The sequence below is a fragment of the Electrona antarctica genome, assembly GCF_951216825.1.
Source record: "Electrona antarctica genome assembly, chromosome: 4".
Lineage (NCBI taxonomy): Eukaryota > Metazoa > Chordata > Actinopteri > Myctophiformes > Myctophidae > Electrona > Electrona antarctica.
The window spans coordinates 45,136,757-45,164,348 of NC_136809.1; the positions used below are offsets into that span (position 1 = coordinate 45,136,757).

The 27,592-nt window shown below is 41.5% G+C and overlaps 1 protein-coding gene across 1 annotated transcript in view; it reads right to left on the reverse strand.

The window, feature by feature from the left end:
- ank2a (ankyrin 2a, neuronal) overlaps positions 1-27,592 on the reverse strand; it is a 149,134-nt gene that overhangs the window by 80,559 nt on the left and 40,983 nt on the right. The window contains exons 7-39 of the mRNA XM_079499903.1: positions 25,003-25,026; positions 24,542-24,550; positions 23,764-23,862; positions 22,501-22,599; positions 22,002-22,100; positions 21,458-21,655; positions 20,337-20,435; positions 20,079-20,177; positions 19,432-19,530; positions 18,123-18,320; positions 17,671-17,769; positions 16,546-16,644; positions 15,813-16,010; positions 15,265-15,363; positions 14,636-14,734; positions 14,315-14,413; positions 14,106-14,204; positions 13,360-13,432; positions 11,260-11,386; positions 10,818-10,893; positions 10,568-10,665; positions 9,780-9,815; positions 8,571-8,795; positions 7,393-7,491; positions 6,175-6,329; positions 4,947-5,158; positions 4,430-4,634; positions 3,890-3,986; positions 3,318-3,546; positions 2,397-2,522; positions 2,176-2,298; positions 2,049-2,081; positions 1,915-1,936 (exon numbers count right to left, since the gene is read on the reverse strand). Of these exons, the coding sequence (XP_079356029.1) occupies positions 1,915-1,936; positions 2,049-2,081; positions 2,176-2,298; positions 2,397-2,522; positions 3,318-3,546; positions 3,890-3,986; positions 4,430-4,634; positions 4,947-5,158; positions 6,175-6,329; positions 7,393-7,491; positions 8,571-8,795; positions 9,780-9,815; positions 10,568-10,665; positions 10,818-10,893; positions 11,260-11,386; positions 13,360-13,432; positions 14,106-14,204; positions 14,315-14,413; positions 14,636-14,734; positions 15,265-15,363; positions 15,813-16,010; positions 16,546-16,644; positions 17,671-17,769; positions 18,123-18,320; positions 19,432-19,530; positions 20,079-20,177; positions 20,337-20,435; positions 21,458-21,655; positions 22,002-22,100; positions 22,501-22,599; positions 23,764-23,862; positions 24,542-24,550; positions 25,003-25,026 (3,751 nt within the window). The remainder of the gene's footprint in view (positions 1-1,914; positions 1,937-2,048; positions 2,082-2,175; positions 2,299-2,396; positions 2,523-3,317; positions 3,547-3,889; positions 3,987-4,429; positions 4,635-4,946; positions 5,159-6,174; positions 6,330-7,392; positions 7,492-8,570; positions 8,796-9,779; positions 9,816-10,567; positions 10,666-10,817; positions 10,894-11,259; positions 11,387-13,359; positions 13,433-14,105; positions 14,205-14,314; positions 14,414-14,635; positions 14,735-15,264; positions 15,364-15,812; positions 16,011-16,545; positions 16,645-17,670; positions 17,770-18,122; positions 18,321-19,431; positions 19,531-20,078; positions 20,178-20,336; positions 20,436-21,457; positions 21,656-22,001; positions 22,101-22,500; positions 22,600-23,763; positions 23,863-24,541; positions 24,551-25,002; positions 25,027-27,592) is intronic.

The window sequence follows — 27,592 nt, forward strand, 5'->3', positions numbered from 1 at the left end:
GAACACAGGAAAGTAGGCTACAAAAAGAATCCATGGGAACAACGGAGAGATCTGAATATGGATCCAATGGACAGAGGCATAACAAACAAAATATCTCAAGATTGTTGTTGACATGAAGAGTCATGTCTACTTACAAATGAAACCGTCAAAGCAGAGAAATAATAGTAAAGCTATATTAGTAGGGTTAGAGGAATAACTATGAATAAATATCTACTTACTAAATGAATAAATGTATTATATGGGTATAATGCAAACGTGACAAATCTGAACCTTTACCGATTGATTAATCACAACCGTATCATTAGAATTTGATTTGTTATGACAAAGCATTCCACATTTTTGTATCAAACTGAACATCTTTTACACAGTTGTAGCAACTTAATATAAAAGGTGGACACATTTGTGTCTCATTGTCACCACTATGTCACCACAATATCGCATATGGTATATCAGGTATAGAATTATGATTACATAGTGCTCCTGATATGTCTTTTGTGACCTCAATGACCCATTCACAACAGACAAAATGGCTGTGTGAATATGGTCTGTAGCTGTATGAGGCTCATACAAAGATGATGTCAGTCAGGGACATCTGAAGACAATAACTATGCAATGAATACATAGTTCATACTTCATAGTAAAACATATAACATGTATGAATGCAAATAACTGAACTGTATTCAGTGGAAGTCAAATATGTTATTCTACTCAAAGTATATGTTAATGGAGATAAGAATGACTGAAATCATACAGAAAGAATTATGAAAATATAATCAAAACCAACAAATGTCAAATGCAAACAACGTGACATTGTTTGTATATGGGTGAAGTTATTTCCATGCAGAGCAAAGGAATTTGGCATGCTATTGTTAAAAGGGTTTCAGGAAGTGACTCTTGAACAAATGGAAAGGTCAATGGAATAGTTATATTCTTATCATTGGTTGAGTCCACAAAATTTGTATTTTCACGAAAGATAATTTCAAATCACTTTAAAATTGATTACAAATATAGTCCACCCCCCCCCCCCCCCCCTCCCCCACAGTATTCCTTTGATCTTTACATTTCAAGTCAATACAAAGGTGTAGAGTTACTGCAGAAAAATTAAAGTGCAACATGGATGGGGCTTAAAGAGAGGGGAATGCAATGCATATCAGCCTTAGCATAGCGGCCAGATACCAATAGGTAACTGTACACACTGTTAGTAGAGAGGGTTATTATACTTTATTATACATTGGCACATATTACGGGACTGGATTTATCATTATGTTGTTTCAGGATACTATAGGTATTAATTGTGGTTCCCTGCGGTTTTGCATCTGGCTTCACCCCTTCACACCCCTTCTTCCGCCGTAGTCTGAAGAACCACCTTTTCAGACTCCATCATGGCCCATAGCAGTTATCCTACCCCCTTAGATAGCACTTTTTAGACTTAGATAGCATTTGAAACAGACTTATAGCATGTCATGTAGACAGCACAATAATTGCATTGTATGTAGTCATAGCACATCATAGTACATATGTATAGCATAGTATAGTATATATGTATAGTTAATATGTATAGTGTCATTATATAGATATGTTCTAGTTACGTTCTTAGCTTACGCATGTTTCTTGATAAATGCATTTTATATATGTGATGTATTCCCATACTTTTGTTCTTGCCTAATGTAAGTCGCTCTGGATTAAGAGCGTCTGCTAAATGCCTAAATTGTAAATTGTTCATACAGTATGTAGACATGTTGCATGGGCCCATGAGCAACACTAACACACTATTGAAACCATGTCATACGTGGAAAACATTTATGGACATAATTGGTCTAATTTAATACCTGAAAATATGACACCTTAAGAGACAAGAGGTTTTTGTAAGACACACAACTACAATACATGAAACTAATAGAAATCTCAACTTACATTTTTTGTCACTCTTCTCACTCTGTAAGAAAGGATGCCCCCAAAAAAATCATTTTTAGACATGACAGTTAGATATGACTCCTATTTTATTTATAGTTTTTTTTCTTGGCACGAGTATCATGTAAACTACTTACCTCATCATCTACATCTTGGTCTGAATCAGACTCCTGAGGAAGTGAATACAACAGAGAAATAACAAACATTACAAACACTTACTCCTATTATTAGTAAGTATGCCCAGTGAATGAAACTGAGATTGACCTTAGAGTATGTTGGGAGGGTGATATTGAGGTTGCAGATTGCATTGTGGTTAAGACTACGGTAAGTCCGCGGTTCCTTGGTGAATGACAGACGACCACATGGCTCCTGGGCTGTGTCTCGAATCTGTCAGTAAAGTCAGGTCCACAGCCCATTAATTACATGAATGCTGAATTGCGTGTCTCAAACAGAGAAATTCCAGAGATGTACATGCATAACCTTACCTTGATGAACAGGGCAAGACGGTTTTCTTTGAAGGCGAAGAAGCTGAACACATGGTGCTGTCCACTTTTGGTAAGAGGCACCAGATTTCCGAAGCAGTCTGCGTATATGGGCTTTCCCTCTAGCACCTGACACAGAATATAACTGTATTAAAAATCAAAAATACAATAGGAAATCATAAAATCATAAATATGTTTTGTCATTTCACTCTCTGCAGTATCAGAACTTATGCTGGCCATTTTCTTATTAAAATGCAATATGTTAAATCACTAGCACTGTATAGCACTGTTATGAAATGTGGTTATGTGGTATTCAAGTTGGCATATAACTGCAAGGTTCCCAGTTTGAACCCGGGCTCCCCCAGAGTTAGTGTCCTTGAGCAAGACTCTGAACCCCTAATTGCTCCCGATGTGCAGGTTGCTACTTGCATGGTTTCCTCCGGCATCAGTGTATGAATGTGTGTGTGAATGGGTGAATGTAATGGACAATCTCTGTAAAGCGCCTTGGATAAAGGCACTATATAAATGCACCATTTACCATTTAGAAACCTTTACAAACATATTGGTGAAGAAATGTATTGGTAAGGAATTTATCCCCAGATTGTATTAATATCCCCTGACTATCTGCATAGTTCCTCCTTTACTTTACCTCCACTGTTCTTTTTTTTATGTTTTTTTGTGGCTTTAGCCTTTATTTTTATTTTTTTATGGAGGGACAGACAGTAGGCTGACAGGAAATGGGGAGAGAGATGGGGGGGTGACATGCAGTAAAGGCCGTCGGGATCGGGATTCGAACCCGCGGAACACTGCCAGACTGGGTTACCAGCCAAGGTGCCTGGACCGCTGAGCCACGGCCCAGGCCTTTACCTCCACTGTTCTGACACACTCCTCTCCCCTCATTAGGCTCTCACTGTTTCTCCTCACCTCTACATCTCTGCTTCGGGCCACCTCGGTAAAGTTCTCTTGCTGTTCCAGTGTCTTGTCCATCTTGTCGTCGGTCATGCAGAAGCAGCGCAGGCGGGCCTCGATGGGGTCCAGTGTCTTGGCAAATATAACAAACTTGGCCATGTAGGGAACACATATGAGCTCCCTGTACAGCTGGGTGGAGAAATTGACTGACTCATGGATCTGCCGGCAATCTATCAGCCAGAACCTATGGGTTAGAATGAACAATCTATCAGCCAGAACCTATGGGTTAGAATAAACAAGATTGGAACTTTCGAACAATCACAGTATCAGCCAGAACCTATGGATTAGAATGAACACAAATGGAACTTTCAATCACACACTTTTGTGTGGCAGATAAAAGCTAATTGCATAGCAACTACTGTAGGTAAAAATACGAGTAAATAAAGACAAAGGCATTTGTCATGGACAAACCCTCAGGGAATGAGATAAGCATAACATACAGTACACCCAGTGCTAGAGCACCAGTACTTAAGTACATTTCTACTTTTAACTCAAGTACAACTGCATGTGAAAACTGAGGAGACTACCTTGCTGATACGTTTGTGGTGAAGGATACGCATTGGTTAACAAAGGTGAGGGGTGTGGAGCCAGTAATGTCCTCCCATTGGGCTGGAGTGGTTCCACCTGAAACACAGAGAAAACAAATGCCTGTCAACAAAAAGCAACACATTTTAATTGCTTTTTACATTTTTTTTGGACCTGGAAGTTTTCGATTTGGAGCATACATGTATGCTCCAAATCTGGGAGTTTGAGGTCAAGCAATTCCATTGGCTAAACACTCAATCCTTATTTCCTTACACTGGCTATAATACCCTCTCTAACTTAATGCCTAAACATAACCTGCAATTAGATAGGATCTACTCAGCTCTTCCTGTTCATGCAGTTCATCATGGCTATAATGTCATAACAATGTCAGTTCAGGAGAAACTACCTTTTAAATAACAGAATTCATGTTTATGCTCTGGCAGGTGGTGGCAAAGGCTTGTCATGTACAACAGATGCGTATTACAGTATGTACAGTATGGACTGTAGTTAACAACATGGACCGGTAATTTCCCTCAACTTACCAGTAATACTGCACAGCAATCTCAAGGTGGTGTTCTCCCCACTAAACTCATTGGGTGCGCTATCATTGGGGCTCTTGGGAACCGGTATTGTCATTGTGATTGGCTTGTGGAACTTCCTCCTTCTTGGTTCTAGCGTCACGATTGGGCTGAATGTGGCCTTGTTACCCAGAATCTTCCTCACTAGCTCAATGTTGATTGGCTGTGCCTATGAGGAAGAACAAGAAACAGACTCATATAGTTACCGCTACTTTATTGTGTAGTTGAGTGCAGTGGTTATAAATAGGCGGTATGAATTGGCGGTCCAAATCAGTCCAAATCAGTTTTCACACTTTAAATATTTTTTGTCTTTTCTTTTCTTTTTTATTATTGAAACATTTTATCACATATATTGTATGGGTGTGTCCCTAGAATAAACAATTTTCAGGTGGGGGTCAAAGTTCTTTATTATTAGTGTCCCTGGGTGGCAATTAGGTTTGCGGCCAAATAGCAAAAAGTCATAATTTGGGGGTCATTCTACCTGTAGTCCAACTCTGATCTTCTTGGTGAGGGCTCCCTCAGGGAAGACGGCCTGGACCTGGGGCACCAGGGTGCTGCTCAGCACCCCACCTTCCGGGCCAATCAAATGGCTGTCCTGCTTGATCCTCGACACTACCGCAAAGTACTGTGGGAAATCCCGGGTGATGATGCGACATATTCTCTTCTTCTCCAACTGCTCTGGGGAATCCAGCTCTGAAAGGGAAGATGAGAGGTGAGATACACCTTAGTAGTGTTGATTTTGACAGAAATGTTTGATTTTGTCATAGTCTTTTGAGTAAAAATATATTTAGTTTTAGTATTTTTTTTGTCATCTGAAATGTTTCAGTGTTAGTCTAGTTTTAATCAACTAAATATCGTAAGATTTTATTCGACTATTTAAAATAGTTGATGCTATGGGCCCTATTATGCGTGTCTTAAGTACCAGGTCTTATGACTTAACTTAAGACCTGGAGGCGTGGTCAATGCTGTTTGGCCACTCAGAATAGCCAAATGGCATTGATCACGCCTCCAGGTCTTAAGTTAAGTAATAAGACCTGGTACTTAAGACACGCATAATAGGGCCCTTTGTCTACTAAAATGTATTTTGGCTGGCCTTGATGCCTGATTTTACACTTGGTTGTATGTATGCTGAAAATAGCCGATCTCCAAACTGCTTGTAGATCTGCTATTTTCAGAGTGCAACACCCGAGTGCAACCAAACATAAAATTACTGGGTTTTTTTGTTCTACTACAATGAAATTGTCAATATATTTAGTTTTAGTCATCATAGCTTAGCTTAGCATTTTTTGAAAAATTAGGTTAGGACTTGCAGGCCTCAGGTGTAAATGAGTTAAAACACAACAAACAACGTTTCGGGTGTTTAGACCTTCATCAGGCATGATGAAGGTCTGTTCTGATTATAATTACAAAACACACATTAACCACTTCAGCTCTACAGTACATTTCGGCCATTTGAAAATAGCCGATCTAAATGGTAGATCTGCTATTTTCAAAAGATTTTTATACATTTGAAAACTTGAAATGGGACATTCTGCATAATGAGTACTTTGTACTTTTTGTACTTTGAGTGCATTTTGATGCCTATACTTTTGTACTTTTCTCAAGTACATTTTGAATTCAGAGTATTTCTACATTGCAGTAGGCCTATTGATACTTTTACTTAAGTAAAACATGTGAGTAATTTTCAACACTGCCCAGGCCATACTCACCCTCATCCATGCCGTTGAGTATCTGGTTGAGCTCCTCCTCTGTGAAGTCACAGTGGTGCTCCCTCCAGCTCTCCCCAGTCTCACTCCTCAGGATCACTAGCTCTCTCTCTGTCCCCCGCAGAGCAGCGAAGTGGGGGATCTCCACTATCACAGGCCTGAGAAGAAATAATATGGGTGTCTATGTCACATGATATGAGATGAAACCATGCAATGTCAGCAGCAGCAGCAGCATTGGGGCTGACTTACTGTAATGTGAGGAATAAATAACAATTTGATTCTATTCAAAGAGAACGATAACAAAAAGAAAAATGCGTGCAGTGAAACAAGGGAATAATTATTGAAAGAAATTAAACACAAAACAATAAAAAAAACATCCAGTATGCATTCCATAAGGCAGGGGAATACAACCAGAAAGGTATCTGCAAACTCATAAGGGATAGACAAAGGCAAGCGAGAGTAACATAACATACAGTACATAAAAAAAAGCCACAGGTTGACTGGATTTGCGTTCAATGAACCCTTGAATAGGGCAGAGTGGTGTGGAAGGGGATATGACTAGGTAGGGCTGGGCAATTCATCACAAATATATCAAAACCGATATTTAGAACCAATAATCGACTTAATGTTGCTCATGTAGGTTAATCAATGAATCAAGAAAGAAAAAATCAACAGGAACATCTTTATAGAATAGATTGTATTATACGTCACCGTACAATGATGATGTGCAAATACAGTGAAAATAGCTGATCTACAAGCTCACAAGCTCACGTGCTTTAGTTGCAATGGGCTAAATGTATACATGCCATTTTGGAAAGAACTTCCCTACTTCCTTCACAGGTGTTACAGATGATACTAATGAAGGGTCCGTTCCATTCTGGTGAAACAGAGTCAGGGTGCTGCTACTGTGCATGTTGGCTCACTGGAAACACTCTGCTACACCAGTGGGTCTCAAAGTGTTCTTGAGTGGGTTCTCCAAATAGCGTGTGTAACTCTGAGAGTGTACATTTGTACACTCTCAGAGTTATGGGGGTGCTTGAAATTAAAAGGTTTGAGAACCACTGCACACTAAATGGAACAGTGCCTTAATTAGTATCATCGGCCCGGAAGTAGGAAGAGTTATTCTGTGTGCATAAAGCCCATTGGGGACGTTATATGGCCCAGCCCTATATGACTAGGGTGCTAGAGGGGTGGTGTTGCGTCCATAATCCATTGCCCTACCCGAGGAACTTGGTCCCTGGAGGACCCAGCTGCAGGATGCGACTGACTAGGCTCTCACCCTCGTTCAGAGGGGGCGGGGCCGTGGGAAGGTGGAGCTTACTGATCCGTACGCAGCACAAAGAGGGGAGCGGAGAAGAGAGCATGAACACACACACACACACGCACGCACGCACTCGATCATCATTCGCCTCATCATTCTACACACTGGCCACAGGGACAGTGAGTCATTCACGCAGTGGTGGTAATTAACAATGTACTGTACAGTTACTCATGTACAATACTTTATTGTACAATACTTTATTGTACATACATGTCCATTTTCTGCTATCTTATATTTCTACTCTACTACATTTTGGAGGCAAATGATGGGGGGGTGGATATAGTATATAGCCTAGTAGTTAAAATAAGCCCTTCTTTACCAGCTGCGATACGTAAAAGATGTAGCTTCTACCCTGGATTTGAACCCTCTTTCCTGTGCAAGTGCTGACATTTTTACCATTGAGATAATAGAGCCTGCCTACTTGCTCAGGGGATAAATTGAATCTTGACCATCAGGTCCAATGTATTCATAAAAATCATGCATATCCCCGCTTTAACTGCACATTAATGCGCCGGAAATAATTATAAAGGCCAATTTTGCAAAGCCTAATTTACTTTTGCTTATAATATTATATTTTGATTCTAAAGGGCTTTTCAAACGGGAAGCAATATAACACGCCTATAGTTCATTTCCAATGAGACCTGCGATTTTTTTCCGAGGGGCAACATCGCAAGCGTCGAGGGGCAACATCGCAAGCGTCGAGGGGCAACATCGCAAGCGTCGAGGGGCAACATCGCAAGCGTATTTACGTGAGCGCGGTCCCGTGAATTTGTTGCGCGCCTGCTCATTTCGTGCACACGCCCGCTACTCACCAGACCTGGATTCTGTTTAGCATTTTATTTACGCTGTTGCGCCCCTCTTGAGCAGACCTGTAGATCCATGCGACAACATCTGCGTTAATCACTGCCCGTTTGAAAGGATCTTAATACTTGTGTATTTCAACTTATGTAACATTTTTTTTAATGCAGGACTTTTTTTCTAGGTATTTCTACTTTTAGTTGAATAAAATATCTGAGTACTTCCTCCACCACCGTAACCTGACTCAGAATGCACCGCAGTCACAGTCACACATGCTTACCCCAGGAACTGGGCACCGGTAGGCCCCACTTCTATGATGCGTCCCGCCAGCCCCTCTCCTTCCACCATGGGGGGCATGGACGCCAGGCGGTGTCTCTTCACCAGCCTGCATGTCACCCGCGTGGGCGCCGAACACTTCCTGGGTGGCACGATGATGCGCAGGCCGTTGTGACGGCACCCGCGCATGGCTCCGCCCCTGGCATCAACCATGAAGCTGACCAGGAAGCTGTGCAAGAAAGTTCGAACGTGGAATGTCAAAAACTCTACGGACATTAGGAAAATAAATATTACGGATGTACTGTAAAATCCTTTACTCCGACAGTGTACAAATGGTAACCAAATGGACTGGCACATGTGTATGGGTCCATTTAGTTTAGATTTGTACGCTCTCAGAGTAGGCCTACCAATGAGTTATATTTGTACCCTCTCAGAGTTACAAATGGATAGATTAACAGTGAGGATTTTACCGTGTACTCAAGCATGTAATATGCAGCTGACACGGAGGAACTTCATGCAGGCAAAGCAACTGAAACGGAGAAAGCACTGCTCCGTGACATCGACATGTGGCGATAGAACAACCACAATGTATCACCAGTGGCAAGAAAAGCATTCGGTTAGGGTTAGACAGGCGAGTGAGGAGAGCTTTGAACATGCTCTCCCGAGTGGATGTTTTGCATCATCAAAGAGGAAATTACGGCAGACCCAACTACTGGATGATGTCGGACAAGTGAGCGTCAGTATCAACTGAATGGCATCTCCAACAAACAAATTGACCCAAACGGACCCTTACAATTTCCTTTGGATCAATGTTTACATTCTCAGAGTTAAATTGACACTGTTGATTTCACTGTGTGTGGACATGACACATGCAGATGAAGTTAAGGCTATAGCATAAAGATGTATCAAAGACAAAGTAAATCATGCACTGCATTCAGGTCAACATATAAACAACCTTGTCAGAATGTGTCAAACGAAAAGATGTGGATTGAGGGTAGAGGGGAAGAGGAGATAAACAGAGAGAGACAGAGAGAGAGACAGAGAGAGAGACAGACAGAGAGAGACAGAGAGAGAGAGACAGAGAGAGAGACAGACAGACAGAGAGACAGAGAGAGAGACAGACAGACAGAGAGGCAGAGAGAGAGAGACAGAGAAAGACAGAGTGAGAATGAGAAAGTGAGAATGAGAGAGAAGCCAATATGATGAACATCACCTGCTGTTGTCATGGTCTAGGCACGGTGAGGAGCGGCTAGAAGCAAAACACAACCAACACGATCACAAACACGGCGACAAAGAGCGAGAGGAAAGAGAAAGAACAGGAGTGAGAGAGAGAGAGAATAAGATAAAACTAGAGGGAAGGAGTGAAATACAGTGACGGGAAAAACCTGACCAGAGATAGAACACGGAGCACGGGATTAAGAGGATGGAACAAAAAGGTTCATTAGAAATTGTGGGAGGAATATGGACAAAACAAAGGTGGAGAATCCTACACCCCTCATAACTGAAAGGCGTGCAGCATGATCACAAATCACATAAACCTTAAAACATATGCATGATAAATCTAGGAAATAACGATGGTGCCTGTGTTTCAGTGTGTGTGTGTGTGAGTGAGTGAGTGAGTGAGTGAGTGAGTGAGTGAGTGAGTCAAATTCCAATACCCAAAATCTCGGCCAATCACTCACTCATACTTGGCCACTCCAGCATGGTTACAGTGAAATTGATGATCCAATGAAATATGTGACAATTTTGTAGACGTTTTTACATAACGTCAGTGTCCGAAAGTTTGTTTATTAGCAGAGATCAACGTAGTGGTATTTAGGACACATACTGTATGTAAAGACCTCCACGTAAGTTATGTGAAGTCCAGAAGATGGTCACATATTTTGGCAGGTCACCAATTTCACTGTAACTCTGCCATGCTGGAGTGACCGAGTGTGAGTGAGAGAGGGGCCGAGATTTGGGGTATTGGAATTTGGCTATTGCGTACATGCGTATACTAACCCAGAGTGCAGCAGGCTGCTAGACAGCAACACATTATCAAGGTGCTCCGCTCCCCAGCTCAGACGATAGGACTCCTCCTTCATAGATAAAGCTGACACCTACAGAGTGCCAAAGACAGTGATCGATTCATTCCAACAATAACAGTGCATTGAAAATTGCAGATCTGCAAGATCACAACTCGTCGCACCTGCTATTTCCGGTGCGCGACATGACGTATAGATCAGGCATAGGTATGATGATCGGTTCTCACCTGGTGGCTGGTAATCATGTCTTCTATCAGAATCCCCTCTCTCTGGTGGAAGCTTCCAAGAGGAGTCTGGTTGGGCCTATTTGGACATTGATATGAAAGTAGTCAGTTCTGGGTGTGTTTGCGGGTAATGTATGCAGCCTCTGTAAGCAATGTATCTTGTTCACACAGACACAAATTGCGTGATTTGCCAGCTGGATGGGAAAGGAAATCCTTTTTGGAATGTGTGTGTGTGTGTGTGTGTGTGTGTGTGTGTGTGTGTGTGTGTGTGTGTGTGTGTGTGTGTGTGTGTGTGTGTGTGTGTGTGTGTGTGTGTGTGTGTGTGTGTGTGTGTGTGTGTGTGTGTGTGTGTGTGTGTGTGTGTGTGTGTGTGTGTGTGTGTGTGTGTGTGTGTGTGTGTGTGTGTGTGTGTGTGTGTGTGTGTGAGTGAGTGAGTGAGTCTGACCTGTCCAGATTGTGGCTCATGTAGCTGAAGCCATCCAGGTAATGTCCAGGTAACGAGTCATCTCCCAGCTCTCTGAGGTCCTCCGCTCTCAGATATTCCCCTCCATCTCCGGTCATAGTGTCTTCACCTGGAGGCAGGAACGCAATTAGAAATGATCAGTGAATCAGAGACCCAGGCCACAATCATGAATCCTGTGATGTCCGCCGCACTTCTCTCTACTACTCATGCAGTTAGTATACAGTACACCATCACATGAATCTCTGCACAGTAAAATCCTTTAAAGATGGGGTGCCGTGACCCCCCCCCCTTCTAAAACATGATCAGGTATTGTGATTATACTACCGGTATTTTTTTTATTATTTTTTTTAAGTGTACAGAAAGTGTTACAATTGTTTTTATGTGGCCACACCCACTGGTTCATTAAGTATACCTGGTTTTCACCTTAGCACCACCCACCCGAACTGAAGCCACACCCACAGCTGTTGTATGATAATGGGGGAGGAGTTAGGGCAGGGGATGATTTTAGTGTGTCACTAAAGCAGTGTATTTCGATTGGGTCTTTTGACTCAAAGGCTTTCAGCCTTCAGGAAGAAACTAAAAATACACAGGGAAGACATATTTGCATATTATAACCACACGTGGGGGTCTATTTGAGTAATGTTAACTCCATAAATACTATACAAAACAGAAAAGGTAGAAAACTATGGCACCCCATCTTTAAATGAACACTGAGGATTTTCCTGCGGTATACCACTGGTATTTCTACCTCTAAAAACAAAGGGACAGGTCAGATCGGGTTCCTAGGGTAAGACACAGGGCTCTATACTAGGTCCACTAGTATTTAACTCTGCACCAATCGTTTCTCGATCTACATGCTCACAACGCAACAAAAAGCGATGTGTTGTGAGCTTGTATTTCTGCTATTTTCGCCAAATGTTCGCAATGTGGTATAGTGTTCATGTGTTAAGATATACAAGTACAATACATAAAAGTACACAACAGTAAAACCCAACCACTGATTTAGAGGAGATTTTCAAGGCAGAGGGCAGACAGGGATTTAAAGCAGCTATAGTAGTTTTAATAGACATTTTATTTTTATTTATTTATTTATTTTATTTTTGAGTGGTGCAACCACTCCAAGGAACAGCTTTGTCCCTATGTCACTATGGGACTATGGGACTATGTTTAGAGTTTGATGTTTAGAGTACCAATAGGGGGTGCTGTTGCACCACTCGCTTCAGACTGGTCTGATTTTTTTAATTCAGACAGCCAGCAATGGGTTAATCGCTCACTTTTTTTATTTATTTATTTATTTATTTTGTCTCTGTGGCACCTCTAGGGGCCGCAGTCTGCCTTCAAAGATTTTCCTAGAAGCTTTGTCATTGGTCCACTTCCTGATTGGTTAGTCATGACCAATGACCTTGAACGCAGACACCCCTAGAGGTGTCACAGAGACTACATTTTTTTGTCTTTTTTTTGCGTTTAACACATTGCTGACTGTAAAAATTAAAATAAAAGAACTAAAAGCAATAAAATCCAGGCCAAAACTACTTATAGCTACTTCTCTAAATGTGTAATTTCTTGGAGGATTAAAACCACTGCAGCATGCTTCAACCTTTTGTTTTTTATTATTATGCACAAGAACACAGAGGCTGACTATTGCCTCAAGTACACACTGGCAGGCAGGGAAGGACAGAGTGGTTGTCTGTCAATTATTGTCCAGTACCTTCCTCCTCCTCCAGAAACACCTCAGCGAATAGCTCTTCATCCATAAGCCTCAGTGCTACAGAACACACAGTCTTAAGAACCACAGCTACAAAACGAGATACATCACCCACCCACAATCCATGTCTTAAAATGCACAGGGGAATGGGTGCTGCTTTGGGTTTGAGGTTTTGAGCGAGAGAGTGGCTTATGATAGTTGCTTGTTCACATGTAAAAAATTAAGTGGATTCCTTCTGTGTTCAAAATAACCGCTAATGTATTCTTTGAAAATCATTACCGTTTGAAAATTCAACATTTTGCCAAGCGATGTGTCACACAACACAACACAGTACTACTTATTCACCAAGGCATACAGTAAGTTAAGGCATCACTCACCCTCTTCATCAGACACATCCAGCATCTCAGTCATCGTCTCTGGAACATTCAGCTTATGCTTCTCTGTAACCGTCTGGAGCAACACACACACACACACACACACACACAACCATGGATACACAACATAAGAAAAATAACATGACGAACAAGATGAACAATTGTACAAGACGTGGGATCCTGTCATCCTTAGGGGGTCCGCGGAAATGTTTCGTGGAAATATGGGGGAAACTAAATCCGTCCAGGATCTATACGGTAGATTCTGACACTGCAGAATCACGCTTATTGAGAACCCGTTATCAATAAAGCATAGAGCATAGAGGCCTATGGCATCATGTTTAAACAATCAAGACAAGAGGCAATCAAGAAATAAATTGAATCACCCAAGCTGGCACAAACATGTTGGTCTAAAAGTATATTGATACCTGCCAACCAGTGCTGCCCCGGTAAACAAAATTATGCTTTTAAAGTGACGTTACACACATTTACCAGTTAACAGTTTCTTCAATATTAGTTTCCAAAGGTAAAAAGGTAAATTGACGTGTGTTAGAAAAATGCTGTATTTGGAGGCCCTAGTAAAAGATACTGGTTCTGTTTCAGAATGTATTGTTGTCTCGCGTCTTTCCACAAAATAATAGAAAATGCTCGATAGTGGGCTCGATAAGAACCCGGCTTGATAAGCCTGATCGATAAGGTGCTCGTTATCAATAAATATTTACGAGCTCCATCCCTACCGATGAGACACATACCGTTGTTGTGGTGACGACCTCCTCGGTCACAACCTTCAGCGTGTCTACCACAGAGATGTAGCCCAGACGTCTAGCGATGGACAGAGCAGTGTTTCCATTCTGACACACACAGAGAGAGAGGTAGACAACGACAGAGTGAGATTGCTTAAAGACCGGCTAACGATACATTTTCTTGATTTGTGAGAAAGGCTTGATTTGTTTCGTCTCACCACGGTAGTAACATTGGGTTTGGCTCCGTGCTGTAGTAACACATTGATTACATGTGTGTTTCCTTGTTGTGCTGCCTGGTGAAGAGGCGTGTATCCGTTCTGTAGAATAAAGACAAGAGGTTTATTAGACCATGAGACCTAAATCCTATAGCACACTTCTTTTTCTTTTTTTTTTTACTTTAGAGCTACTTTTAAAATGACCAGCTCAATAAGACCTACCATGTCATAATGGTCTACCTGCTGCACAGATCTACTGGTAGATTGTGATTCACCTTTGGTCAACAGCATCTGAAGGACATTTTAAAACCTACAGTAGCCTACCTTGGTTTTTGCGTTGACATTGGCACCCTGCTGCAACAGGAAGTTCACCATCTTGGCATTTCCATAATGACAGGCCACAATCAAAGAGGTATATCCCAGCTGAAATGGAAAGAGAATAAATAAGTAAGTTAAGTAAGAGAGGAGAACATTGTAATCTGTCCACGGTCCACCAAGTGTCGGCCTGATATAAAATGAAACAATCTTTTTATGACTCTCCATGACTCAAACCGTTTCACGACTTCTGGTGAAACCAGTTGCATCTGTTGCTGATTCTATTCACAATTATTAGATTCTGTCAGACAGTATTTGAAAGTAGGTCATGGCATTGTAAACTTCACTAGGCACTGCTTTCAAACGTGGCAGACAAATGAAAAAACGACAACCACCATCTACTACAACACTGTCACCACACACACACACACACACACACACACACACACACACACACACACACACACACACACTGCTGTGAAATGAAACAAAATAGATTTACGTCAAGTTATCCAGTCCATGGAATTCAAGGGCTTCAATGGGGACAGCATTCTGGAAATAATTCACACTTTCCCTGCCTGCCTGAAATGCACCTTCCACATTCTTTAACATCTCTGATTATTACAGTATGTGTTTACCTTAGTTTGCTGGTCCAAGTTTGCATCATGCTTGGCCAGTACCTCTGCTGCACTGACCCTGTCTTCTTGGGCTGCGAGGTGCAGAGGAGTCAGTCCACTCTGTTTACAACCAAGCAGAGAGAAGCTCATGTTGGAGCGGGTTTATGCTGTGTACACACTCACACAAACTCAATGCCCTAGTATGTTGATGTTAATATGTGTTATATAATGTATATAATAATATATAATGTTATCTGAGGTCCACATAAAACATGTAATAAGGACTAACTAAAGTTTTCAAATAAATGTAGTGGAGTAATATTTGCGTCTGAGATGTAGTGGAGTAGAAGTAAAAGTACTGGAAATTGGAAAGTACAAATACCTAAAAAGTGTACAGTACTTAAGTAAATGTACTTACTGAAGTTACTTTCCACCACTGTGTATGTGTGTGTGATGATGTGCCAATGTGATCGATTAAAAGTGCTTGGATTTGTCTTGTCTGTGCATGCGCATATAATCGTACATGCACGTATTATGTAATGTTTGCACAAAGTGTATTCGTGTGTGACCTTGGTGGCTGTGTTGACATGTGCTCCTTTGCCCAGTAGCAGGCTGGCCATCTCAGCGTGTCCTTCCTGGGCGGCCAGGTGCAGCGGGCTGACCCCTTGCTTGGTCAGGACGTTGGTTTCTGCTCCGTACTGCAGCAGCGCCAAAGCCACTGCTGTCTGGTTCTTCTTGGCGGCGATGTGGAGAGGAGTGTAGCCATTCTGGACCAGGAAACAGATCGAGAGAGTGAGTTGGAAAATATTATCGATCACGATGTCTCTGTCCCTTATCTAAGGTGGCATCCAAATAGATATTTTCTTGTTGAAGGAATAATAATAATAATAATAATAATGGTATGCTATGTAATACTTGCGGCCAGTGAGGCTTGTTTTTTTGTTTGTTGTTTTTTTGTTTTGGGAATATTCTTTTATTTGTGCTATATTGCGCTTATTTTAATTCTTTGACTTTTTTGTATAATTTGATCATGTTCGGAATAAAGTTTTTCATTAATTCATTCATAATAATAATAATAATAATAATAATAATAATAATAATAATAATATTTTTTATTTTATTTGTATACTATCTTTTGTACAAAACATGAAGCTCAAAGTGCATTAGCCTACATTAAAGAGATGGAAACATAGATTCAAAGGAAGCAAAATGTAAAAAAAGAATTCTTGGCTTAGATCATGATCATGATCAATAAAAAAAAACATTAAATGGAAAATAAAATGTAATACATTTCAGTCTAACCTTTGCAGTATTGTGAGGTGATGCACCTTTATCCAAGAGCAGTAGTGCCACCTGCTGGTTATCATAGTGCGCTGCCACATGCAGCGGAGTAAGGCCATTCTGTAAAACACATTATTGGTTAAAGAGCAGTTTATGCTGTGATACAAATGTATATAATACATTGTGTTTTATGAGAATGCAGTCATGCAAAGTATTAACAATAGATTGAAAGTCTATGACAAACTTTAACCCATATCTGTGAAGGGTATTTGTTGTGCTACAGCAGGAGTAGGCAACAATTGAATGTAAAATTATGTGCAAGATGTAATTTGTATATACATTTGTAAATATGTAGATGTGAGCGTGATGGGACTTCATTAAACTGACTAAACCTTTTTTAATACTTCACTTTTTTAAAAAAAATCATTTTATCGTCTACTCAGGCTTATATGTGAACACCCCAGACAGTTTTTAAGTTGCTTGATTCAGTAATTCAATATTTTTGATATTCGTTTTAGCTGCCCCGCCCCCTTCCTATACAAACCTATTATAACTTCAAATTCCATTTTAACCATGCTAGATTCATCGAAAATACCCAACCTTTTTTCTGGTGACATTTGGAAAAGAACCTCCTCCAGGAGGAGGCCGGAGGAGACTAAAACCAAACTAAAAACCAAAGGACAGGTTTTTTCGATGACCCATCATGCTTAAAATGGAGTTTGAAGTTATAATGGGTTTGTATAGGAAGGGGGCGGGGCAGCTAAATTGAATATCAAATATCTAAATACTGAATCAAAGTAACTTTTAAAAAAAACTGTCTGGGGTGTTCACATAAGCATAAGCATTTATGACAGTGTGCCAGTGATCACCTTCCCCAGTGATCACCTTCCCCAGTGATCACCTTCCCCTGTGTGCCAGTGATCACCTTCCCCTGTGTGCCAGTGATCACCTTCCCTTGTGCCAACATGTTGGCACAGGGGAAGGTGATCACATTTATGACAGTGTGCCAGTGATCACCTTCCCCAGTGATCACCTTCCCCAGTGATCACCTTCCCCAGTGATCACCTTCCCCTGTGCCAACATGTTGGCACCCGTACCTGAGGTTGCCTACCCCTGTGCTGCAGTACAGCATGCCCTTATTCTCACCTTGCCAGCGTCGTTGGGGAGAGCTCTGCGCTGAAGAAGGAGTTTTGCTACTTCCAGGCTTCCATACTTAGCAGCTACATGTAATGGAGTGAATCCTTTCTGTGAGGGGGGGTGGAGAAAGATGAAAGATGTCTTCACTGTTTAGTACTGATGATGATGAATGTGCGTGAGTACTTATGTAAGCCTCGCATCCGTAGGCTATGCGTGTCAGTACACTGATGACTGATTTTATTGTATGTGAGTTTCCTGCACCAGTTCAGCGTATTCATATAAACACTTGGTAGGATAATATCCTTATGAGGTGCAATCATTTGATCTAAAATAATACATTGTATTCGTCATAAGTGCATAACTTAAGACACGTACGTTGACTTCTCCTCTACTATGTGCTTTCTAGAAATGTAGCCACATTACGCTATAGCCTATACGTATGATGTATGTGTATCACTCACCTTGGTGGCCAGTGAATGTGAGGCCCCAGCTTCCAGGAGCACGGCGGCAGTCTCTACTTGACCCTCCCTGGCCGAAATGTGGAGGGGAGTGTAACCGTTGGTGGTGGCAGCGTCCGGGTGAGCCATGTGCTGCAGGAGCAGCTGCACGATATCTGTTTTCCCCAGACGGGAGGCAATGTGGAGGGGTGTCTGCTCCTCCTATGGCGGGGTTGGAGGTGTAGAGACGACGGGGAGAGAATGTGGAAATATCGATTTAAGACAAACAGAAACAATGGGATAAAAACAAAACAGAATAAATAACGGTGAGTTGAAAGCAACTATAAATCAAACCCCCTTTCAGTCAGCCATGTTTTCCCAGTGCAATCTTATGGAAGCATGCAGGCCGAGGGTGTGTGTTGGCCACACACAGGCTGACTAAATAAGCTATTTAAAGCGCAAATAACATGCATTTTAAAACTGCTTTTAATATTTAATATCATATTGTCTATGTCCCTCAAAGTTATTTCTAATGGTTTGAGCCTTAATCACAACTCTGATATGCAGTCCTTGTCATTTCTTTCTGGACTTTGAAAGCAGTTTTAGCTGCAGTACCACAATGTCCTGAGGTGGTGGGGGTGCTGATATGCAGATTATTTAATATTTGAGTCATTATAATACTGATAATACTGATGCTAGATAAACCCAGGCTTGTTTCCATTCCATGCCAGCTTGGAAAATCAACAATGGTGGACATTGTAAACAAAGTGGAAATGCAAATTTGGAACTGCAGACTGTAGAAGAGGAGGAATTATACAAAGTAGGGTGTCATTGATGACATCACGATGAGGACAAAATCACTTGAGCTGTTCCTGAGAGCAATTTCCATTAAACCACCTATATTATATGAAAGCCTGATTGTTCAAAATTGGTTATTTGTGGGGATATAAAACACATATGGGAGCCCCAAAAACACAAAAGAAATTGAAAAAGTTGAATTTTAAGTGGTTGTCTCACCCCGCTCCAAAATCTTTACTGTGCACACAAACTTCTATCACTTTTTAGATACGATACTGTGAAAAGGGTTTTCTACACTGCAGTTGGAAAGGCTCTAACCCTTTCACCCTATGCAGGGATATCCTGACACAGAACCTCTTCTCTGAGCTAATAGCGGAGGGTGAGGTTCCAAACGAAGCTAATCAAACCCCTGTGCTTTACTATGTTTTTCTCTTACACAGTCAATGCACAAAGTGGTGCATATTCATACCAAACAGAAGAGGACAATGCGCTGCCAGCAGCTAATATGATATCGATGTTGTGGCAGTGGACTCACCCTGGCCATGGCGTCCACCAGAGCACCATTCCTTAGCAGACAGCGAACCACCTCCATCTGACCAGCACGTGCCGCCATGTGGAGGGCCGTTTCACCTCGCTAGAACACACATGCATATCAGCAAATCACACACGAATAACACGCTATTAACAGTAAAACCAAAAAGAGACGATAGAAATATATATCATGATCCCATGAATTGTAAAGTACATTACAACACACCCAATAGACATAAATAAATAGTAGAGAATTTCAATTGCTTTTGAATTTTAACTGTTTTGCATGTTATTCATTTAGAAACATTTAGCTATCAGGAGGACTTCAGGGTGCACTCATTTTAGGCACACGTGCACCTGTTCAGTGCAACTAAGCATTCTCATTGGTCACACCACTCCACGTTGGCTGGAAGGTGTGTCATTCTGCGCTGCGATTGGCTGGAAAATCATTCACATGAATGGTTTTAATATTTGCTACTATTACTTTGGGATTGTTCAGCAATGCAAATGCAATGCATGTACACACAGCACACAACCAAAACGCTGCACATACTTTGGGTATGTCATACTCATATCCCCGAACTGGTATGGACTAGTGACTTATAATTTATAATATATAAGAATCCAAGGCTGTGACTGGGCAACACTCACGATATTGCAGACATCGGGAGAGGCACCGTTTTGCAGCAGGAGGAGGACAATGTTCAGGTGGCCCATGAACGCTGCTACATGGATGGGGGTCAGTCCAGACTGGGGAGAGAGAGAGAGAGAGACATAGATGGACATGGAGAGAAATACACCGGTGCAATATCAAAATGCATCAAACAACTCTTACATAATTATACATATTCAATGCACGGTATAATATGTTGAAGGTAAATGGTCACAAACTGTGTCCAATGGTGTCACCTCAGTAATGGCCTGGATGGAGGCTCCATATTTGACCAGCAGCTCCATCACCTTCACTCTATTCTTCTTACAGGCAATATGGAGGGGCGTGAAACCATTCTGATGGAGACCAGTCCAAAAAGGAGAGAGAGAGTAGAGGTCTTCACGGGTCCGAACCGAAAATAACCCGACAATACCCAAGACCGTTGGGGTCCGTGTTTTGTAATGGTCAATTGTGTCTCGGGCGGTTCAGATGCTATTAGCTCGGGTCCCGGGTTTTATCATTATTCGTAATACCCGAGTTGATCCGAGAAGACCCATACTCAGCGCTGATCAGGAGAGAAAAGCATGAATTGCTGCGTGATGATTAGACTGACCTAGGATCAGATTACTGCAGCACAAAATAAGCGACAAAACAGTTACAGAGCTGCGCATGCATGTCAGACTGCCAGCTGAGTTGAGAGAGCACATCATAAGTGCGAGATCATGAATTCCTTTTTCAGCGAGGTGAAAACATATAATTAAAATTAAAGTCATTGTCTTGTAAGATGCTACCTAGTTTTTACATTTCATTAGGGGGTTGCCTATCACTGGCATGTACTGGTAGAAGATGACATTTTCAATAGCAATTGTAATTCTTTTGTTTATAATAACAATATCGTAACAATTGTCGGTTCTGTAATAATTGGATCTCGCAGGAAATTTCAGGGGTCCAATTAGGGTTCAGATCCGTCATTCAAAAAATTATTCAGAATCAATCGGATCTCGTACGAATTACAAGGGTCCACTAGGGTTCGGGTCCATCATTTTAGACCTGTGAAGACCTCTGAGAGAAAGTGATTCAACCAATGAGTTTTTGCTTGAGGGAGCATGTGAGTGACTTAATGACAGAGACTGACAACATCTGTGTGTGAGGGGAATGGTGCATATGCACATAGAGTAATGGACATGCTGTACCGTTATATGGGTCTAACCTGTGTGTTTCTGTCTGCCTCCTTGATTAACTGCTAGTGTGCAAGCGTGCGTGTGTGCTTCGATCTCCCCTTTTTGTGTGAGAACGTATGCACACGACACGCCGAGGTTCTATTGTGTGCGAGCGCGCCTTTGCCTCTGCTTCAACGTGCGTGTTTGTGTGTCCATACCAGTGCTCTAGCATTTGGGTTGGCCCGTTTGTCCAGCAGTAGCTTGGTGACTCTGTAGTGGCCGCAGTGAGCCGCTACGTGCAGCGCCGTCAGGTAGTCCAGAGTGACGTCGTCGACGGGCGCCTTGTACTGCAGCAGGTGCTTCACACACTCGACGTGGTCTCCTTGGGCCGACATGTGGAGCGGGGAAAGCCCGTTCTGGCCAGGACAAAATTTGGAAAAGAGATGCATCGAGAGAACAGTAAAAGAAAGAGTGGGTTTAATGTTGTGGAACCAAAACCAAATAACTGTATTCTTGTGTCGTAATATAAGATCTTGAAGGGAACAGGCAGTGTAATTCTACAGTGTCTACTGTGTGTGTGTGTGTGTGTGTGTGTGTGTGTGTGTGTGTGTGTGTGTGTGTGTGTGTGTGTGTGTGTGTGTGACTGTGTGTGTGTGTGTGTGTGTGTGTGTGTGTGTGTGTGTGTGTGTGTGTGTGTGTGTGTGTGTGTGTGTGTGTGTGTGTGTGTGTGTGTGTGTGTGTGTGTGTGTGTGAGCATCAAACCTTGGTTCTCGCTAACATCGGAGCTCCTTTCTCCAGTAGTATCTCCACTGCAGGGTCATGTCCACTTCTGGCGGCACAGTGCAAGGGGGTCAGCCCATCCTGTGAGGTGCGGCACACACACGCACACGTACGCGCACGCACACACACAAAGAGACACACACACACACACACACACACACACAACGTCCATGTATTTAGCTTTTTTTAGATGCTTTTTTTTATTAGCGATAGAGTTAACCAATAACATAACTCCCGGTTCATGACCTGGGGTAGTTTTTGCCTCAAGCTAAAATGCTCAGAATGGAAGGCATTGGCATGGGATAAAGAATGAATGAATGAATACCTGGTAGTGCCAGTGAATGAACATGAACATTGAAATGGCCTGTCTTTACATAATAGCAGCAGGTTGCCATGCCCTTTAACAGCAGAGGGTTGTCAAATGCTTTGTCAGCATTCATTTAAAAACGGCTTCTGTGGCAACATAAGATATGAGTCTTACCTTAGTCTTAGCATCTATCTGAGCTCCTCTGTCCAACAGCAGGGCCACCATGTTCGTATTGCCTCTCTTGGATGCCACATGGAGAGGTGTTATCCCATTCTGTAGTGTCAAGAATGTGGAATTAGGCCCCTGCATTCACTCATCCTTACCATTAGGAGCAGTGGATAATGCCATCAATTCCGGACCCGGGGAGCAGTTAGTTAGGTCTTGCGCAGGACACTTGGACATTTCCACACATCTCTTTTCAAACTTTCTGATTTCCCACGAGGCCCCATGGGCTCCCCAGAGTAAGTGTCAAAGTGAACTTGAGCAAGACTCTGAACCCCTAATTGCTCCTCTGCCATCGGTGTGTGTGTGTGTGTGTGTGTGTGTGTGTGTGTGTGTGTGTGTGTGTGTGTGTGTGTGTGTGTGTGTGTGTGTGTGTGTGTGTGTGTGTGTGTGTGTGTGTATGTGTGTGTGTGTGTGTGTGTGTGTGTGTGTGTGTGTGTGTGTGTCACATGGGTGAATGTAATGCACAATCTAATAAGCTTTGGATAAAAGCTATATAAATGCACCATTTTCCATTTTACCACACTTTCTACCCACTCAGCTTAGTCAGCTACAGCCGCCCAGGACAGACGATCAAAAATAATGACAATGAAATTAAGGGAACACTTCATTCTCTTAATTTTGTCATTTACAAATATGTTTTCGTGAGCGGTGCATACTGTATAACGCTTACAAAAACAAAACTGTTTTTTTCCCCTCAATAATTATTTTGAGCAGTATATCAATTTAGACATCTATGCTTTAGAGCAGGGGTTCTCAACGTTTTTGGCCGGGGACCCCCGGAAATGCTTTGGCAATGTCTCGGGACCCCCGCCCCGCCCCCTCCCAACCCCCAATATAAATTGACTGCTACAATAACCTTAAACCATTTTGGGCGGGAACCCCTTTTGGTGTTTTAAGCATTGTTATAATTTAGCTATTGAAAAATAGCAGATCTACAAGCTCATAGCGCGCCACCGAGTGGCGCGCTACGAGCTTGTAGGTCTGCTATTTTTGAAAAATCGTGAAAATAAAATTTAAAAAAAATCTATTTTTTTTTTATTTTTTTTTGGGAAAATAATTTAGGGACCCCCTAAAATAATTTGGCGACCCCCAGAGGGGTCGCGACCCACGGGTTGAGAACCCCTGCTTTAGAGAACAGACATTGTGGAAAGTTGGTTAGACATCATTGATGCAGAGGAGCCAAAAAAAAGAACTAGGAAGCAGAAGTGTTACCCTGGCTGTAAAGTCCACGGCAGCTCCTCTGTTCAACAGCAGAGTAGACACGTTCACGTTACCATAGTGGGCAGCAATGTGGAGGGGCGTGAACCCACTCTGTTAGACAGAGGATGGGAGGGAGGGAGGAAGGAAGGAAGAAAGAAAGAAAGAAAGAAAGAAAGAAAGACAGAAAGAAAGAAAGAAAGAAAGAAAGAAAGAAAGACAGAAAGAAAGAAAGAAAGACAAAGAGAGAAAGAAAGAAAGAAAGAAAGAAAGAGAAAGAAAGAAAGAAAGAAAGAAAGAAAGAAAGAAAGAGAAAGAAAGAAAGTTATGTTCTGCTCCATATTCATCATCAAACACAAAGTCAAACTGAAATAACCTTGACCCTAAAGCATGCAACATGCCAATTAATGAGGCAGTGAGGCTGGAAGAAACAAACAAATGAGACGTATAGATTAGTTAACATACAATACAAAGAAATGCTGCAAATGTATCATCATACCCCAAAATCGCACATGCAGAAAATAACACATGCCAAAGCCTTCAAACAATACCCTGCTTGCTATTAAAAATAAAAATAAAAAAATAAGCAAAAAAACTGTTTAAAGTTTGACACCCCCCTCCCCATTGTAAAAAACAAACAAACATTGATTAAAATAATGGACAAAGATCAACTGAAGCTTCTATGCTATACATGTAGTATGTACTTAGACGGACAGATGGACATGTATATATGCGCTACATATAAATATCTGCATTATAGACAGAGGTGTATCGATACTGTTTCACTCCTTACCTTCCCATTCTGATGGACATGGTGCAATTTAATTAAGAAACAAAGTTAACCCAAGCTTGAGCAGACATGTGTTGCACAAAATAACAATGATTTAGTGTTGTTTGTATAACAGAGTTATATGTAAATGATTAGATCTGTAGACTGAAGTAAACTAGAATAGATGAATGATAAAATAAAATAATATATATATCTCCTGTTTTAACAAAAAAAGAATAATCACAAAATCACAAATATCCACTTTCAGCCATGCAGTGTAAAGTACAGCACTGTCAAATGCACGCCTGTGTCACACACAGAGACCAGTGCCATGTTTTTTGGTACATAATTCTGACATGCAGTTTCCAATAAGGCTCCATTCAATAAGGGAACGATCAAAACGAAAGAGCGGAAAAGATTATTGTAAGTGATGGAAAAACACAACAACAACAACGTGTCATCATCAGTAGAATGGGTCTGTATACCTCTGTGGTTCTATTGACCATCATCTGGTTAGGATGCATAAAAAGAGAGAGAGAGAGAGAGAGAGAGAGAGAGAGAGAGGGTGATAGGCGGTAGCGTTGTTAAGGATTGTTTCACCACAAAGTGGATATCGTTGGGGTCGGGAGGAAACCACCTAACTCCATTTTTGAGGTTTTTGATTATTTTCTTTAGCATAAATCAGTGATATTGAACACACTTTACATCTGTGTGTTGTTTCAAAAATATTGAACCAATGAAAAGTAGTAAAAAGCGCTTCGGACAAAACCTCTTAACTCCATTGGACCCTCAAACAGTAAAGCTAATTCCACCACCTCTCCCCCTCTTGCGGAAGTAATTGACAATGTATAAAGTCACAACACCAACTTTGATGAGGCACCATTGCTTTGTTTTCAAAATATATGGTTTTCTTAATTTCCTGAAAATTGTTAATTTTTAATTTCCTGAAAAATGAACATTTTGGAGTTAGGTGGTTTCTCCCCGACAGCAGACATATAAACCCGGCACACCAGAGAATGCTTCCAAGGGCAGGCACACACACCACGTGGACCTAATCTCTCAAAACGCAAGTGATAAGTTGACAACAAACAATTAGCCGAGCAGCAGAGTTATCATTATCGCTGCACGTGTCAGCTAATAAACAAGATAACTAACAAGTAGAGAGAGAAGCATAAATAGATACGCACTACACAGTTAAAAAGAAAAAAGACATCAAATGGTTGGAGGAGCTCTTTTGAACATTGTAATAAAGGCATTTTAAGTATTGGTATAGTGTCATGTCTGCTTCTCACTTGGATTTAACAACGAGGGAATATTAAAAGTATTAAAAGCCCATACCATTATCAAAATAAGTCATTGTCTAGGGCTAGGCAGAGCTCTAGCAATAGAGGGTATACGCATGCATAATGTGAGTGGCAAATTGAGTGGCAAAGTGAGTGGCAACGTGAGTTTAATGTCGTTTAATGCAATCAGATAGGACTTTTCCGTTTGGATGTATGAGAGGGCAGAAAGTGGGCAGAAAGTAGTTTTTTTGCCACTCGGTAGGCGTTCCCGCATAACTTAACGGGAATGATGATGATGTCACACGCATACCCTCTATAAAGATCATCATTTTAATCATAGACCCTTTTTCCCGTTAATGGCATATTATATTATATTATATAATTTAGCATATTTCTTTTACATTTCATAGTCCATATAAAATATGAAAAGTTTTACCTGAATATGTTAATGTTGGCTAAACCTTGTTGAATGGTTAATAAGTCATGGGAGTTTAAATAAAATAAGTAAATCAATATGTATCATGTATAACTTAACTCTGACCAAAAAGAATCACACGTGATATTTGGATTACTTCAAGTCTATGCAAGTTAACATTCATACTGTACTGAAATTAATGGGATGGAATCCTGTGGCGTCTTCTAAAATCACACAATATTTAGCAGTAATTTCAAGTGTACCGTGAGTCAGTGGGCCGAACATGGCAGATCACCAGTATGGTCCTTAAACCATACCGTGAGTCAGTGGGCCGAACATGGCAGATCAACAGTATGGTCCTTAAACCAGCTAAACCCGTATAATACTTCCCCCGGGGTCTATGTTCACTTCTTTTATTTTCCCCCTCTACACTTGAAATCTTTTTGATGTATTTTAGGCAATGTATAACGCATCAACATAGCATTAAATAGCATGTTATGTAGACAGATGCTAGGTTGTTGACCTGGCATCCTATATACAGTGTATAGTTTCAATGTAGTAGCCTACATATTATGGATAATTTTTTGGAGGATATTCTACTGTTACACTGATAGGTTCTTGGTTGTAGATTATCATTTCTATGCATTTGATGTATTAACTTGTGTTGACCGCGCTTATTGTAAATCGCTCTGGATTAAGCGCTAAATGCCTAAAAGTGATCGCTTCACACTTCTCCCTGATCTCTGTCTACACCCCTTCCCCCCTCCTCTACCTCTATCACCGCCACGGATTCCCTCCGTCCCTTCTACAGACATAAGTTAGCCTTGCCGAGCCATGAGGCCCATAGGGCAGGAGCCTACCTCCTGTTTCTGTAGCGTGAGGCAGCTTGATGTACAAGTACACCCCCTGGACATGACGCTAGTATGTCTTGGACATTACCCCCAATCCAACCTGTGATACTGAGTGCCAAGCAGGGAGGCACTGGGTCCAATTTTTTTGTCTTTGGTATGACCCGGCCCGGGGTTAGAACCATAGAGCAATAAAAGGATAGACACAGAACCGGAGCGTAACCCCCCCCCCCCCCCCTCCCTCCCATTCATTTGTGACCAGATTTGACTGAGAGACTGCCATCACGCAAATTCCAGCTTTTCACCAGAGGAGAAAAACTTTAGATTTTTTTCAAAATTAGTTAAAAGCACAGGCAGACTCTTCACTTACTAGAGCATGTCTGAAATAAGTGTCAGTGCTGAAATCGACATAAATATGAAATAAGTGCTTAAACATGTAGCTAGGTGTAATGTTAGAGTCCACAGAAGTGAACCTTTTCAAGCCTGTTTTCTCAACTCGCTGTTTCTCTGCAAGACATCACTCTATAAG